The 18577-nt window shown below is 31.9% G+C and overlaps 1 protein-coding gene across 2 annotated transcripts in view; it reads left to right on the forward strand.

Annotated features, from left to right (window-relative positions):
* The window catches only part of LOC136027904 (acetoacetyl-CoA synthetase-like), a 75873-nt gene that overhangs the window by 22384 nt on the left and 34912 nt on the right, over nt 1–18577 (forward strand). Inside the window, exons 5-8 of one of the 2 annotated variants that reach the window (XM_065705334.1) lie at nt 715–905; nt 6793–6931; nt 12503–12583; nt 17454–17577. In XM_065705334.1, coding sequence (XP_065561406.1) covers nt 715–905; nt 6793–6931; nt 12503–12583; nt 17454–17577 — 535 coding nt within the window. The remainder of the gene's footprint in view (nt 1–714; nt 906–6792; nt 6932–12502; nt 12584–17453; nt 17578–18577) is intronic. The other variant, XM_065705335.1, reaches the window with a different exon arrangement.

The following is an 18577-nucleotide window of genomic DNA, read 5'->3' on the forward strand; positions in this document are numbered from 1 at the left end:
CGGGCAGGATAGTTCTTAGTCTGGTTCCTGCTGTAAGTAAAAGTAAAAAAGAAAAAATTGTTGCTTTTTTGAACAAAAATTACTTTTTAGTTTTTATTTCCTGTCTCTAAACCCCAAAGAATTCACCGTTTTCGTTTTATCATTCTTTACTTTTTTTAAATAATTTATCTTTAACGAGCAAACTGGTAAGAGACAAGTGTACTAAAAGTCACTAAAAATGTGATAAGACCTGCTCAACAGTGGACAGCCTGGTAATCAAGGCTTGTGATCAATACTTGTCCATAGTAAAAAAGAGGCGGACATTTTAATTTGTTAGTGCAACTGATTGCATGCTGCGACGTCATCTGATTTTTGTTGTGATGACATCTTACGATGCATCTGATTTTTGTTTTTGTTGTGAATATGCTTAAAATAAGCTACGAAGATCAAATTTTTTGAGTGGACTATAAACATACTTGGAAAGAAGAGTCAAACAAGTGGGAGCCTTTACCTGGAAACTGGAAGAAATTATTTTACCCTCGGTAATATTTCTAGATTAACTGAGTGTCTTAGAATTTTCTTCATATAAGCACCTAATTCGGAGGATTTCCTCCTAAAAACAAAGGACGATTTGCTAGATGTTTTCCAAAGCTGCAATGCGTATATGGTACCTTTTATATCTGAAGTTTAGACCCAGGAGAAACCTTCAATATGACAAGTTGTTCTGTATTTCAGGGTGTTTATGAACGATTTTCGCAAGCCCTGCCAAAAATAATGATTTCCGTGGACAGTTCACAGTATAATGGGAAAAAACATGATAATTTGAAAAAGGTTGCTGAATTGAGTCACAAACTTACATCTTTGGAGGTAGTGGTCATTTCACATCATATGGATGAAGAAATTGATGTATCAGCTATTAAAAATGGGTATATCTCTTTCACTCTCTCTCTCTCTCTCTCTTTTTTTCCTCTCCCTAGCTCTCTCTCCCCCGCTCTTTCTGTTTCTTTTCATTGTCTTTTGTAATCTCCCCAGAAAAAGTATTAAAACTGTCACACAAGATACAAATGTCACACGATATTCGATACAGTATCGAATTCGATATTCGATTTACAGTAAATTCGATACAGTATCGAAAACTGTCACACGAGAGACCGAACAGGGTTACAAATTCGCTTTGATATTCGGAAATAAGATTAGTCGTTTCAGATCGAAAGAGCTTAGAAATAATAAACTAAAAAAAAATACTTAAGTGACTGAAAAATACAAATAACCCATAAAAATATAGCAGTCCATTCTTATCATTTAAAAAGTATAAACATAATAATTTAAATATTGTGTCTCCTTAAGTAGTACTCTTATTCTACTTTCTTGAATACAAAATCGCACTTTAGTACCATGAAAAGATCCTTCAACTGACAAGTCCCCAGGAGAATTTTATTAGTTTTCTTTAAAAATGAAATACCAAGAGAAAAGTTTTTTAAGCTAAATTATGACAATTATCATAAAATGAAAATCCAGACCCGCCAATTGGGTTTTTGTGGGGGCTGTTACCTCCCTGAATTTTGAAAAATACATTTTTGGATATTCATATGTAAAGACAGAAATGCTCCCCTCCCATAGATAATAAAAAAATTATCTTTTCTACGTTTTCATTAGATAAAGTTTAAAAAATTCCCCTTGCCTCACTACATTTCGCAAATTGGTGCCAGAGAGAAAAATGGGTTAAAGGGTAAATAAATACTAAAAGATAAAATTAAGCGATAATAAGAAATATAAACCTTTTGCAGAAAAAAAGAGAAAGACGAAGGAAACTCATATCTTATAAATTAGAGTTGCTGTTTTTAAACAAATCAAAAAATAAAATAAAAGATATCAAAAGCATATAAATGTAATGAATATTAAAAAACCTAACTATAGTAAATATCAATAAATATAATAAATACAAAAAATAAATACCGATATATATTTCCGATTTGTTGTATTTTTTTTTTTAACAAATCGATTTTTATTTAATAATGATTATTAACAAAATAATCATGACAATATTTTCTTAATAATATTAATGGTCAAGGTGAATTAATGTATAATATTATCAATGCATAAATTATTATTAATAAATTATCATTAGTGTATAATAGTTCATTTTCGATCTTTGAAGCTTTTATTTACTTTGGGTTGTAGTTTTGCTAAGTCAATGCTAAGTTACCATATTCAAGAAAATTAGAAATGCATTTGCATCAATAATACCGTTAAGTAGTAACTATCGTCGTGGTTCCTTGGGTTCTCCCAATAATATAGTAGCACTCCCAGTAGCTTAAACGAGAGGGGCACTTTTTTAGTATTTCTATTGAAAAATATGCATTTTTGTATTCTCATTAACAGAATTGAAAAACTTTTTCAAAATTAAATACCAACATATATTTCTGATTCGTTGTGTTTTTTTTTAACAAATTGGATTAGTTTGTTTTTCTTTGAAAATGCATCAAAATGTATTTTAAACAAGCCGGGTAGGACGATTTAAGTACAATACAAGTCCAGAAATAATTATTGTATAATAGTGTTTAAGCAGCATTTTTTTTTGTATTGGCAAAAATAAGCCCCGAACACAAAACAGCTTAACCATAGCAATCATGTTAAAATGAGAAAAAGTTTTCACAAAACAGCTTAACCATAACAATCATGTGAAAATGAGAAAAAGTTTTCACAAAACAGCTTAACCATAACAATCATGTTAAAATGAGAAAAAGTTTTCACAAAACAGCTTAACCATAACAATCATGTTAAAATGAGAAAAGTTTTCACAAAACAGCTTAACCCTAACTATCATGTTAAAATGAGAAAAAGGTCAATAACAAAAAAAATGCTCTTGAACGAGCCAACAAAGTACAAGAAAAAGGAAACTACATGAGATATGTAATATTTTATACTTTGTAGGGCTATAAGAGGGTGCTTGCTGGGCTGTGTAGGGCTATAGGACCTCAATCTGTAAGGCAGATTAAAATGTTTAAGTCATGTTTTACGGATGAAAGATGACAGGTTACGAAAAATTGTGCCTTTTGGCAAAAACTCTGGAGCTATACAAAATACTAAGTATAAATTTTTTTGCCTAGAAGAAAGTAGGCTATTTGAAAATAAAAAAAGCTTGTTTTCAAGATGTACTAAGAAGCGGGAATTTTTTTCTCGTTAATCTATGAATATAAGTGAAAGCGAAGGCACAAAACGGATTGGGATTTTTATGACATATTGACATTTTACATATGACACATATTGATGTATGACATTTTGTATGTCAAATTGATTTTAGTTTTAAATGCATATATGAAAAAAGTCAGCAAGCTGAGGCAAACTGGTTAAGAAGATCAAGTTAAGATAAAACCAATCTGTTTTTCGCCCTCGTTTTCGGAATTCCCAAATGATCCCCAGTTAATAGCGTCTTATTCGCTTATGTAGCTATCTGCTAGACGAAGAAGGTTCAATCACACAATGCTAACGATATCCAGAGCCAATGTTGGCATTCTTTTACTTAATTCACGAGTAAACAACTAAAAAGTACATTTTAAATAGTGGCATACGTATAACGGAAAAGATCCCTTCTTATTCACAACTTCTTTATAATCTAATTAATAATCTATTGAATACCCGAAATGAGCAGAGTTTATTCTGTATAGGAAGGGGACTGCCCCTTGCAAATCTCCACCTCCGTCTCATGGTCGTAGAAATTTTAGAGGATGCTTATTTGATCAGAATTTGAGAGTTCTAGACCTTTTTTATAAGTCGAAAGTGATTGGAGACAAGTTTTCTTTCGCGGGCTGGGGGATTTTTGCGGAGGCATTTATTCGGTTATAGTCGTAGATTCTCGTGAAAAAATTTCTTACTTTTACTTTTTTTAAACAAGCTCTCTTTTTCTTGTTCATCAGTTTCGACCTTTTAGTCTTCTCTAAAACTAAAATGTTTCTATTCTTCTCTAAGAAAAAAGATTATCTTATCTAAAGTTTGAACTTAAGTTACAACGGCCATAGGCAATTTTTGATTTTAGACACTATTGATTTTGGACGTCCCCGCCCCCCTGGAAAACATTAATTAATGTTTGGAAATTTAAATTAATTTAGTTGATTATTAGGGATTTCTACCTACCATTCTTATACTACTTCTACGAACAACTCACCACAGCACCCAGCTACCTGAGGCCAGCACAGCTACCATTTCTGTTCATCTTTACCGCAGAAAGTTTTGTTTTGTAGCCAGTCATCGCTGTTTCTTCTTTCCCAGCCGTGAATTTCATTGTCCATTTTTGTTCATCTTTACCTCAGAAAGTTTTTTCCACGCCTTTTGCTTTTTTAGTTTAAATTAATACATCATCTCATTTAATTCCTTAATACCTTGCAGATAAAAAATAAATCTTTTCTAGTTTCCAACCACAATGTTCAAAATTTTGTTTAAAATTCAATGTGATTCTCACTCTCATTTTTCCATGCCATTTTCTTTAGGTGTTGCGACTCTTACTTACACCAGTTTTCTAATCACCTTTATCCGTGATTTATTATCATCAATCAACCTCTTAAGCATTTTAAATGACCTTAAATTAAAATTAGTGCCTTTGGAAAGTTACCCTTTTTTTGTTATTGGACCTTTAACTTTTGCCTTGGCTTGTCTATTGTCATTATGAAAAACATAACACCGAACCTTTGTTTTTTGACAGAGGCTGAAACATTCTCAGGTTATTTGCTAACGTCCTTGTAAACTCCAATGTCGTTATTTATAGCTATTTCATTGGTTGGAGCTTTTATAAAGTGTTGAATGTCAACTTTTGCCCCGGTTCGTCTTTTGCCATTATGAAATACTTATCGTAGATGCTTAATTTTTTAACAAAGGCATAGTAAGCATTGATAACCTTATCCATTTCAAAATCCCAAATTTAATTATCATGACTATCATCTTCAATTTTGGCAAGTTTTGAATCCGCTGTCCCTTATCTTTTAACCCAATTTTATGTATATGTACATATATATGTGTATAAAATGGAGATATTTTAAGCGTATGCCTCCCTGGCTTCAAACGTTTCGTATCTAAGTAGAGTTCACCGTTCTCACTTATATAATAGCCCAGCAGTTTTTCACTTATTTGCCCTCGCTCCTGTTTGGTCTTTCTTTAATTGTGGCAAAAGAAAGCAAGTTCGTCTCCATTACTTTAAATTTGCAAAGTATTTAATGGAACTTCGAACTTAGAATAGTAACTCTTTTCTGCAAAGAAAGTATCAATTGGTAAACCCAGCTGGAGTTATTGAGAAGTATATTTGTGATTTCGATACCGAATGCCAGAAGTCTTCCCATCTTTGGTCATTTCTGTTGGTGCCTTGTTTGTAGTTGTCAAAGTGTGTTTTTATTTCTGTTGTCTCTTTTTTTTCTTTTCTTGATTTTTACTCTGTCCTTTTCTGGGCTTTCTGCCCAGTTTCTTGTGATGGGTTATAGATAAAACTAGACCTCTGTTGCCTGTGCAACGGGAAGTGTTGCAGCAACTGTGCCCTGTTCCTTAGGGCACAGTTGCGGAGCAACACGTGCAACTGTGCCCTACGGGACACAGTTGCTATTTCCGGGAAATCTGAAGGAGATACGGAAATAACGTCTTATAGTTTTCTGCTTAACTTTTGATGGCCTAAACTAGGAAAATATAAAACAAACCAAATTCACCAAAAAATTTAAATTGCCCCGAGGGCATGACAAAACTTCCAAATAGAAAAACCCAAAGAAGGAATTTTATTTCGGAGAAACTATTGTAAGCTCCAGTTGTTAGGAGATCGAGACCTATCGAACCGCGTTGGAAAAAAAATTCTAGCTGGTCCAGAACAGAAGTTACCTCTAGAACGTCGAAACTTCGGAAATTATTTCTTAGAGAACGAAGCAACTTGGTATATAGAACACTTCACTTCTTCTTGCATACTTTTCATAGCACTACTCGATAAAAATATAAGAAACATCAAAATCGAAAATTTGAGAAAATTCCAAAAAAAATCGGAACGAGATGGACTTTTCCGGAATTATTTCCGGGAAATCTGTAAGAGCTACGGAATTTTGTGCTCCGGTTCTCGAAGAGACAAATGAAAGTTCTACATGAGTTCAGCATAACTGTATTTCTAACAAGTTTATTTCCGAAGCTAGGGTCGTCTTAACTTGACGCCAAACATCGAACGCACAGTTTCTAAGAAAAAAACCGTTTTATTTTTTTTATGGAAAACTGTTAGAAATTTTAGGAACTTCTCTGGAACTTTTTTACTCTGTTTCACGTTTCCCTTCCCTCTGAAAACATCTCAAATTTTTAACTCTTACCACTTCCGAGCTACAGGTCGCTGATCACGGTGAAAAAAAAAAAAAACTACGAAAGCAGTAGTGTTGCTCCGCAACACAATGATGATCTATATATATATATATATATATATATATATATATATATATATATATATATATATATATATATATATATATATATATATATATATATATATATATATTAAATAGTAAGAATACTAGTTTAGAATACTGAGTCCTGATGCAAACAAAACTGTATAGATTTTCATGTGGTGGGTCTATTAGGTATAGATTTAGAAGAAATTGGAACTTCTTGGGAGTGTATAAACAGGAAGGCTATGAATAGAGTGGGATAGAGGGGAACGTCAGTAGCTGTATTGGCTTCAGGCCGCTTGTTGCTGCAGTGAGTTATTAGTAGTAATAGTAGTAGGTCAATTGGCTATTTTTTTGTGAGTATTTGTCTTTAATTAAAATGAATTATTCTCTAGAAAACACAACTTATATTTTTCAGAATTCTAATGGAAGATTTTTTGGATCTCGGGAAGGAATTGGTCACTGAGTATGTACATGTAACTTTTGATCATCCATTGTTCATCATGTATTCCTCAGGTACTACCGGACCTCCAAAGTGTATGGTTCATGGTGTCGGGGTAGGTCTTCTGTGCCTCCTGCCTCTCTGTCGCCACAGGGATGCCATTTAACAGAAATCAGCGGTGAGCTCTTAAATGGTGCCCCTGTTTCTTTTTTGACTAGTTCTGTTGATCTTTAAGTTTTCAATTATGTTTTGATATATTAATAAACATTGATAAACACAAGCAAAGGTGAACAGTATTTAAATAAATGGTTGTATTTTAAGATGACTTTTTCTAAAAAGATACGCCTCTAGCCAATATTAAACTTTAACTTCTTTTTTTAGTCAGATCAGATTAATGACGCAAAGACCACAAAACTTTTGGGGATAGTGTTGCCATGATGATCCATGAAACAAAGTGAAAATAAGTGGCAACCATTTGCTAAACCTTGACGATGCTTTTTGCTTGTAAATGTTGAAAAAAACTCTATTTTTTTTATCTTTAGAATAATCACGTGTTATTCTTGTTTATGTAATTGACGTGAGCTGGATGAATTCATTTTCTGCTGGTTTTTCAAACTCGTTCCTTATTTTTAAACTGGGTGCCCCTTAAGTGTTAAACCAGATAACTGCATATGGAAGTCTTTAAAAAAATTGAGCTTCCTAATTTTTTTCAAAATGAAAATAAGATTATTTCTTTTAAATTAAATTAGGAGAACTTAATTTTCAAAAAATTAGCTTCTCCTAATATTCAAAGAATTAGGTTCTCCTCATTCTTAACACAAGTTTGTTTTTTTGTTTTTTTGGTTTTGGGTTTTTAACAAAAATTTCCACTTGGCCAATTTAAAGGATCAGATTCCAATTTTAATGACCTTTGTTTTCAAAGGCAAAAGACTTGCTCATGCTTTAAAGCAAAATTTTGAATTGCGAGATTTAAACACATAAACTATATCATGCTTATATGACCTTGAATACGGATACTTGTAAATATCTCATGTCAAGTAGATTAAGTAGATTATCTTATCTCCGTAGTTAGTAGATAATGTTTAAAGGTGGCTAGCTGACCTTTAAATGTTTTAAAACGCTTTTAAAGGTTCGTCAAAGATCAGACTGTCCTGTAACTAAGTAGCTAGCTGATCTCATAGTTTACTGTAGAACCTGTCCGGCATCAGTCACTTTTGAAGTCTTCGATTACTATATATTACCATACATATATATATATATATATATATATATATATATATATATATATATATATATATATATATATATATATATATATATATATTACCATAATTACCATATTTGTAAGCTCGACGTTTGAAAAATGAATTCTGGATTTGATGGTATTGCCGTCTCAAAGATGGCAAAAATTACCAAATTTTTAAAAAATACCAAATTAATGTTGATCAATGTTGAATTAATGAACCAAATTAATACCAATTAAATACCAAAGATACCAAATAAATGTTGTTAAAATCAGATAGAGAAATGCAAGATGATTTAGTTTCCTATGGTCTCAACTCATATGACTGGCTTATTGACAGTCAATGAGAAACTAGGATATATTGAAGTGCTATTCGCCAACATATCCTAACAACGAATACCGACATATCCTAATAACGAGCAACCAGGATATCTTGAAGTACTATTTGCCAACGTATACTAACAACGAATACCAAGATATCCTAATAACGAGAAACCAAGATTTGTTGAAATGCTATTTGCCCACACTTCCAGGCAAATGAAATACCCTAATAGTGTTAAATAGTAAATATGTAAGCAGAATGTCGATAAATGGATCTGTCAGCAAGACCTGTAAAATTTTTATTTTAATTTTTTTCAATATAATCTTTGTTTTTAGAGCCATACTTCGGTTGGCTTTACACATTTCATTTTTTTATGCTTTACTGCTTTCCACTTTAATGCTTTCAAATTAAAACCTTTAAGTGTCGATAAGCATAATTTTCTGTTATATTGTATATATATATATATATATATATATATATATATATATATATATATATATATATATATATATATATATATATATATATATACATATACATATATATATATATATATATATATATATATATATATATATATATATATATATATATATATATATATATATATATATATATATATATATATATTTATTTATTGTCTTGTCATTATTATTATTTGTATAATAAGTAGATAATTATTTTTAACCCGCATCATATAATAGTTACGACACTCGAAGAACTACAGTTTTTATCTTATTTGTAGTTTGAGAGAGGAGGGTTCACCATTTCTGTTTGATTAGCTTTTTGCTTCGTTTTCCCCTTCTCTAGCTTGCTATCGTAGTTATATATAGATTTTTAGAGTGAGAAAATTTATTAAAAACAAAACACAAAATAATACAAAAGAGAAAAATTTGCCAAAAAGCCTTATTACTTGTGCTGCCATTCTCAAAACTACAAAACAAATCACTTACCAATGGAATCTCCTTAAAAAAAAAAAAAAAAAAAAAAAAAAAAAAAAAAAAAAAAAAAAAAAAAAAAAAAAAAAAAAAAAAAAAGTCACCACTTGAGACCTTGTAGTGGTCTCACAAACCACTGTGAGACCACTTGATACTTATCTAATATAACAACACTATTATATACTCTTTCCCAACTTTAACTAAAAAAAAATCATGCTAAGCAACTCAAAAAAAGTTTCCAATTGACTTTCTATTACCTCTAAAAAATTCTGACTTGATGCCAAAGGAGGTCTATATACAACCACAAAAAAAGCTTCGATTCGCCAGAACTACCTCAAATACCATCTCAACATAAACACAAAGGTCGTCCCTTACATAACTTCACGGCACGAATCGACGTTGGCAGCCACCCCATCGTGTCTGTGATTTTTTTTGGTTCTTTCTACAGAAATTATAACCAATAATTGCCAATAAAGAATCAAAATGATCCTTCAACTATGCATCAGTTAAACCTATCACACCAACATTTCCTATTATTGAACATAATTCTTAATTATTGAACTATAACCAAATAATTATAAGAAGAATTCAAACCTTGACAATTCAAATGAAATACAGAAAAAACATTCTAAAGAAAAATACACGATCATTGCAACAAAATCATACAAAAAACATACTAAAATGATGTCTTTTCATGGATATTTTTGCTAATACCATCAAAACCATCTCTCAGAATAAAATCAGATCCCTCAAAAATCCACAGTGTTGTATCAAGTAATGCCTATTATTAAGACAATTCTTTATGAAATGCGAAAGAAAAGACAAAAAGAGGATCCATAGACCAAAATGCAACTAGGCAAACACTCTCCAAATTACAACTAAATGAACAAAAAAGCAAAAGACACATAAAAAAGTTTGTTCACGCGTATTCTTATTGCTACCCTTCATTTCATTCAGTTTTTCCCTTCGCGCGTCCAACCCACCCTTCAAACATGTCAAATATAGAAAATAAGCTAAAAAAAGGAAAAATTCACTCTTCCATAGAACTTCGAAATTCGCCCCTATGAATATCAACTATGTGGGATACAAGCCAAAACTGAATCATAAAATCGTTATTTACTTTATCAGCAGTCAGTTTTACCGGCTCAGAGTTTGGAGACTGGCGTATACCCAAAAGTGGCTGGATTGATTTCATCACCCAAACATCACCATAACTAACTTCACTGTTGAGTAATTTCTCGCAGCAAATAGTTTCTTTCGAACTTCTCTGATCGATTGCTGGGCATCCTTCGCCACCAAGATATTAGAACACTCTAAAATGGACTTGTATTTCAATTTCTTGGCATTTTTCAATATAAGAATTCGGACTTCTTTTCTTGCAACTACCACTTTGATAAATTTTTACGGTTAATGTCTACCACTCAATATTGAAAATCCAGACTCAAGCTATTCCATCAGTAATTACTTTTTCAAACTCTTTTTTAGCTTATTCCTCGTCATTAACTGGGACATTCTGAAGCAATGGATTTTTTCTGTATCTCGCTTTCTATTCTCATAGTACTCCCGTTCAATAAAGATAACTCAGACGCCAAATGAACATTTTCTTCTGCTAATAGAGATATATTACTTTTTATCGTTTTTTTACTCACTTTCAATAGTAGCTATTCTTGGTTTTAATTCGGAGACTTCCTTTTGAGAGGTAGCAACATAATTCTCAAGGTGTGATAATCGGGATTCAATGAAATTAACTGATCCAGATAAATCATTCAGAATTTCAGCATTTGACTGAATCGTGGCCAAAATTGTGCTGATGTTGTCAGCTAACAACCTCAGTGAATTATTTTCTACTCTTCTTGAATCGGGCGAGCTGGGTAACAAAAATGGATATAAACAATTTTTTATGTGTTTCTTTATTTTTTTTTGTGGGGGGCACAAAAAACATTAAAAACACATCAAAATTTGTTATGCATTTACGAGTCGGACAAACATTTGGGGAGGGGGTTCACTCTTCGTGAATCGGGCGAGTTGCAGTCATTCAAAACTGAACTATTCGATACCGATATATTCGCCATAGCTTCCTTTCTCTGCTTGACCTTCTTCCTTTTTCTAACCATCCTCAACACTAAATACAACAGCAAAGAGCGGTTGAAGGGGTACCAAAATTTGAAAACTGCCTACCTCAAAAATCTTTATTCAAGCCTCTAATATAACCATTGCAAACAGCTTTAACAGGCAAACAGCTGGTCCTCAGTCCAGCTGCTAATGTTCTAATAGCTTCAATTTTTTTTTCGTTTTGCCACTGAAAATTCACTACAATTTTTAATCTTCCGATTTTTCTTGGCTAATAAATAAACAAAAATACACAAGGCAGGTAGTGGACGCACGCTAGGCTGTTTCTAGCCGGTCGAATGCATTCGGGCAATATTTTGCTACTACTGAGTAAATTTAGTTTCTATTTAATTCAGAATATAATCCTTTTACGACACTTGTTCAAAAACTGGGATTTAATCCTTTTAAAAGAATAGGACTTAACAGGTCAGAGACTTCCTTTTTTTTTGTCATGTTACCACGTGCTTACTGAAAAAAAGTAAGATACGAAAGATTTTGAATGAAGCAATTATGACCATAGCAGCTTTGTTTGCAAAAAAGGGTGTTTATTTTCAATTTTTTGTGCATGTGTACAAATTAGACAAAAGCAAATATAGAAAAACTGATGTAATATTTTAGATAACTTAGTTAAAAAATATTGCTTTTTGTGTGTGTTTTTCATCTTGTCTTTCTTGCCTTTTTATTTATATTTTCAAATTGATATGGTTAAAGTTTATTCTTTAATATATACTTTTTACAAAGGGTTCCGAACGTGAATTCGAAATATTGGGACCTTTCTTGTTATTGAATGTTGTTTTTGTTGTTTCAACTGTCATGCTAATATCTGAAAGGGTATTCGGTTTGCTGACTTCTAGGTGGTGGGGACACTAAATTGCGTATATCTTAGTTGACAGTAGACCTAGTTCTCCAGAAAATTTGAAAAATTGGGATCTGAAATTACAAAGAAAGTAAGTGAAAACAAAAATCACAAATAACTGATTGAAATACAGGCCAACAGCTGAAAAGTGTTTTTTTTTTTTAATGTATAGCTGGAAAAAGTTGCCCGACTTTCTTAAATCTAATGATTTTTTTTAGGGCACGCTTTTAAAACATTTGCAAGAGCACAAAATTCAAGGTGGCTTAACAGATAAAGATGTTATGCTGTTTTATACAACTGTAAGTGTTATCATCCCTTAGTCGAGGAAGTCCTCACGTAAATGACCTATATACTGTTTCAATAGTTTGGTCGCTACAGAATCACCTCTGACGAATTTAACTTTGCCATAATAAAAATAAAAGAACTAAAGCCGAAGAGGCCAACCGTTGCAGAACTCGAAAAAAAAATTTTTAATATGTTTTTTTACTGATTTTTACAAGTTCTTCTCTGTTATTATTATTAATTGTTTGGGTTCCATTGAAGTTGGCTTTGTAAGAAGAATAAATTCTTATTAATAGTTGAAATCTTTCCTACTTTCTCTGCTTCCCCTCCCCCTTTTTTATTGTTTATTAGTTAGTGTTTAGATAGTTCGTTTATTTTTCCCCTCCTTTACAGGCCACAGAGCCTTTGTGGGGATAAATGCTGAATATTTGTTGAATGCCTTTCTTGTTTTATTGTTGGGATATATCTATATATATATATATATATATATATATATATATATATATATATATATATATATATATATATATATATAAATATATATATATATATATATATATATATATATATATATATATATATATATTCTGTATATTTTTTTTCTATACTCTCTGTAAGTAAATTACTTTTCTTCTTTGAGTGAGAACCGTTATATTCCAATTCACTGGTCAAGAAGCCTTTTGGGGGATTAGTATAGTTTATTATTGTATGTGTGTTGCATTATTAGTAAATCTTGTTTTAGCAGCAAGCAAAGATAATTAAGATTAGAAATCATGTGAATTCTAAAAGAAGTTAAAAACCGAAGAATTAAAAGAAACTGGATAATTCCGAAATTAACTTTTCCAATTATTTGTAATTTTTCTTCGTTTCTGTTTTTATTTTGCTTTTTTTCAATTCTTTGATGTTGTTTTGGGGCTTTTCAGCCTTTGATTTCTCATTTGATTTTATTCTGTTTTTAGTTTTCTCCTGTTTTACATCTTTTCAAGAGAGAGAAATAAGTCAAAACTATATGAAAGCAAAAACAAAAATATTTTGACAATGTATCAAGTCGTAGTCATCAGTAGAAGCTTAACTAGAAAATGAAGAAATTCTTAAGAATATTGTTTCCGACTTTGCCATGAAAATATAAATTTTATCTATACCAGTTGAACTCACATTTCTACTGTTCGACACTACGGTAAATGGTTGCAAGTCAGATTTTTTCAAGTTTTAAAGCTAAAAAATCGTTTCTTATGTGATTTTAAAATAACTATCAAAATTTTTACTTTTTAAATTTACTGATTAGCTATAATATAAGTTTTTTCAAAGGAGTTGTTATTTGGAGGAAATCCTAATTTTTTTTGTCATATTTTTATGTGTCCTTGATTGTCATCGTCTTGGCCGAAGATTATCTTTGTCGGCCAAACATTTAGGGCCAAACAAAAAGCAGGTCGTCTTTGAATGGGGTGGGAGGATGTCGTAGGAAAGATATAAGGGAAATTGGATTTTCTAGGAGGATGTAAAAAAGGATGTTTTGAATAGATTGGGATGGAGGGGAGCGCTCGTAGCTGTGTTGGCCTCTGGCGCCTTGTTACTGCAATAAGTTGTTAGTAGTTGTAGTCGTATTATAGATGTACTGTGAAACATTGAAGATGGGATTTACCAATTTAACGCAACAACCCCAGCTATAAAAATTAATTGAATTAATCTTGCACTTTATATTAAAATTTATAAAACACTATATATAATGTAATATTCAATTTTTAATGCAAGTAATATTTATGTTAATATTTCTGGTTGATATCTCTCTGCCCTTAAAGTAAGAAAGCATTTTCTTTTGGGTATACATCAAAAGAAGCAAAGTAGTGTATGTACTTATAATCTATTAATTAAACTAATGAATGCTTGTAAACTGATTTAATTATGATATAGAATAGAATATATTTTATTCAATGCAATAGCTGGAGCTAATATGAACATGTTCCTGACACAAAAAAAAAGACCTAAAACAAATAAAAAAAAAATTAAGCTGCTTCAAGGTCAATAACTTAAAATGAGTCATAAAGAAATTAATATAGGTCAAGAATCTAATTCCATGATAAAAAATAGCGACCGTTTATATAGAATATTTCAGAATAATTAAGTATATAATTGGTTGGTATATTCAAAAACCCTCACAGGCAGAGGCGCCATTTGGGCCAAATCTTGGGGTAGGCATGGGGCATTTGACAGAACATGAGACTTTTATTATGAATCGAACCTACTTTCAAAGTTTACAATGATTAATAGCAAATAGTGTAATTACGCCAAGGGTCGTCAGGTAATTACGCTCTTTGGCTAATAGGCGTGCAGTGGTTCAAATCATCTGAACAGAATGGATTATCATGGACATGATGGATAATTATTTGCTGGAAAAGGGCCCCCGGGAAAAATCAGGGGTGGGCATTTGCCCACCCCTAACCCCCTCAAATGGCGCCTCTGCTCACAGGCAAATACCTGAAATAAACTGCATTAAACATTAAATATTTGTCAAGTTAATATCATTAAAATACCGAATAAAATAAGGGACAAAAGATTTGCAATGTCTATCGGTACTAGAGGCTGGGTGAGTCATTAACTGTGGACAATTATTTTTTACTTGTCGAAGTCTAGTGACTGGTCATTCAGTAGGGTGGCTCTCAAGGTCGGGTAGTAGACCACGATGAGCTGGGGAATTCAAACAATTTATTCCAAATGGATATGTCAACTCATGTCTACGACTATCAAGTGAATTCAAGTTGAGTATTTTAGTGTATCATCGTATATTGAATAGTTATGTCCAAGTATAATTTTTACAGCTCTTTTTTCTATCATCTCAAGTCTGTTTGATATAATACTGCTTATCATGTAATAATGAACTAATGTAAACTAACTTATAAATTAATGAAACTAGGGGTCAGTTCCCCCTTAACGTAACTTAGGCCAAGTTAATTTTTTTCATTCAAAAACCAACGAAGAATTAAACAACATTTTAGATTTTCAGTAGGTAATTTGGGTCTTGTAACTAAAAAATAAACGAGAGACAAAAAAACAATCATAAACTAGGAAATAGACTTAGAAGTTAGGGAAACTAGGAAATAGATACTTTTTAAAGTTCCGTAAGTAATTTACATCCTCATAATTTGATCAGTATAAAATCATCTTGCCAAAGAAAAGGCTGAACTCGAATTAAATTTTTCTCGGCTTCATTTTTCTTTAGATGACAAATCGTACGAAGTCTCTGAAAGTTATGAAAGTATTTTGTGAGGTTTCAACCATTCTATTCAATAAAATAAGGGAAACTATTACTTTCAGCTATAAAAAAGAATTTCAGCTTTGCCTACTTACATTTGAGAAGTTGAAATCCACTCAAGAAGCATTCAAAAGAGGCGCTGCTGAGGTTAAAAAATTTTTTAACCTCAATTGCTATATTTGCTTATTTTTTAATTTTTAATATGCTTATTTTTTATTATTTTTCTATTGCATTATTTTTTTAGCAATTTTTAGTTGCTGACATTAAAAAAAATGGTAACTAATTTTTTGTAAGCGAAGGTATTGAAAAGAGCAAAGCTTGAATTTAAGTTCAAACTAGGAGGCTAAAATAATTAAACTTCAAACTAGGTGGGTAAAATACACTCAATTTTTTGAATATTTATGATAGTAGATAAAGAAAATATTTGAATTTACTCAGAATTACGAAAGTATTGGCAGAAGTTACAACCACGCCATCTGTTAAAATAAGGAGAGTTGAAAGTTTGAGATAAAAAAAAAACAAACAAACATAGGAGTATAAATTTATGCAACTAATTGTGTTTATATTATTATACTATTGCACTATATAGGTAAAATATAACGAAGATAGGTGACACTCAAATTCCCTGTAGACCTCCGGTGCTTGAAAGTAATTTCATAAGTTTAATCTTTCTGTAAGTAAAAATCTGAACAAAGTATGAATTTATTGAAATTATTTGAAATTTTATTCAAGCCTATCTATTAAGAGAAAGGATATTTTTATTTTCAAAAGAAAAAAAACATCGAAAATACCCATTTTTGCAATTGTTGGTGTCTGTACTATTGCTCTGGGCAAAAAAGGAATTAATTAATTGTATGGTTTCAGATAAACCTGAAAAATAATCAATGTGTGCTACTACTATTAAATAATGTAAAATAAAATAATCAAGAAGTTAGAGTTAATGATATAAGATAACTCATTGAATGATTATACAAGAAAAGAAAAAAAAACTATAGGAAGTCTGAAAAATAACTTCAGATTCGCAAAAGGATTTTGGTATTCAAGGAGAATCATAATCAATAGCTTGTACTGAATTGCTAGCATCCTAACCTTTCGCAAGTCAAGATTAGAATATTGGAAACTACAGTTATGACAGTGGTCAAATATGGTTCTGAAGCATGGGCGTTCCAAAAAACGGAGGAATATTTGCAAGATTTTTTCCTGATAAATTACCTATGGACAATTTTGGGTACCCGACTGACTGACCATATTTCAAACACTAGGCTTTTCAAAAAGTGTGGTTCAATCGCGATTTTTAGGGCTGTAATAAGAGAAAGGTTGAGATGGCTAGGGCAGGTTCTGCGGATGAAGAATAACAGATTGCCAAAGATTGTCCTTTTTGGCTAACCATCTAGGGCTAAACAGAAAGCAGGTTGTCTGCGGTTGGGGTGTGAGGTTATCGTAAAGAAATATTTAAGGGAAATGACAACTTCTTGGGAGGGTATAAAGAGGGAGGCTTTGAATAGACTGGGATGGAGGAGGAGCGTGCGAAGCTGTGTCGGCTTCAGGCGGCTTTGTGCTGCAGTGAGTTGTTAGTAGTAACCTTTTTTATTGTTAAATATCTTTGCATGTTTTAAAAAGTTATTTTATCTTCTTAGACAGGTTGGATGATGTGGAACTGGATGATAACAGCTCTGGCGCTACGTTGCACGTTAGTTTTATACGATGGATCTCCGTTAATGCCTTCAAAGAACCACCTATGGGACCTAGTGGATAAATATGGTATACTATTTCTGAAAAACAATTCCTATTTATAAAAGTAGGTGTTGTCATTGGAACCACTCACCGCTAATCCAGAAACCAGCTGAGAAAATCTTTGCGTTGTAATGGTGGCTTGAGCGCCGCTATGAATGTTCCCGGTAGTGGAAAAAGTCCGCTATTATAGCTTCAAAGTATAAAGAAAATGAAACGAAAACATATCTTAGATGATAATATAGATACTTTTAGAAGTTTTAGATACCAAGGACATCAAAATAAAACATTTTTTGGCCCCTAGACCCATCGTAGGTCTCATTCATATTCTGGATTCGCTCATAACTGAAACCCCAATTATCTAAGACTTTCTCTTAGTTTTTTTCAAAATGACGGTTTTTCAGTCAGATTTTAATCAGGGTTGCCACGTTTAAAATAAATAGGCTAGATTTGACTTCACTCTTCGTCCGTAAACATTCAAACATTAGTAATGTGTTGATTCCCATAGACAACTGTACCTTTAAAAGGTAAGTTACGCCCGTTTAAACTGTTTAGTGCCTTTAACGTGTTTTACTGATTCTTCACCAACTTTTTTTGGGGTTCGTTTTGTATTTGATGATTGTGTTTGTTTTTAAGGCTTATGGTGTTGTCCTCACGGCTTTATCTTTATTTACTTTTAAGCTTTTAAATTTTTTAAGTTTTTATGTTCTTATGCCCCCAAGGACGGTCGAGTTGGCGTCTTGAATGGAATATCGGTTATTTATCCTTCCCCTTTTCCACTGGCTGGATATATCCTCGTTTTTATGGCACTTGGTATTAACCAAGTGACATATAGCAATCGAAAATTCTGTCTGTCGCGGTTTTGCTACTTTAGGCACTTAATACGGGAGATTGATACTACTTAATTCCTAGATACGGGATTGATATAACCGGGACGGATCTGCTCTCTTTAGAGGAGTTGGGGAGAGGGTTAGTTCTAAATAATTAGAAAAAATCAGGTATTTTTGAGTTACGAACGAGTGATCGTATC

This window comes from Artemia franciscana, chromosome 6 (genome assembly GCF_032884065.1).
Source record: "Artemia franciscana chromosome 6, ASM3288406v1, whole genome shotgun sequence".
Classification (NCBI taxonomy): domain Eukaryota; kingdom Metazoa; phylum Arthropoda; class Branchiopoda; order Anostraca; family Artemiidae; genus Artemia; species Artemia franciscana.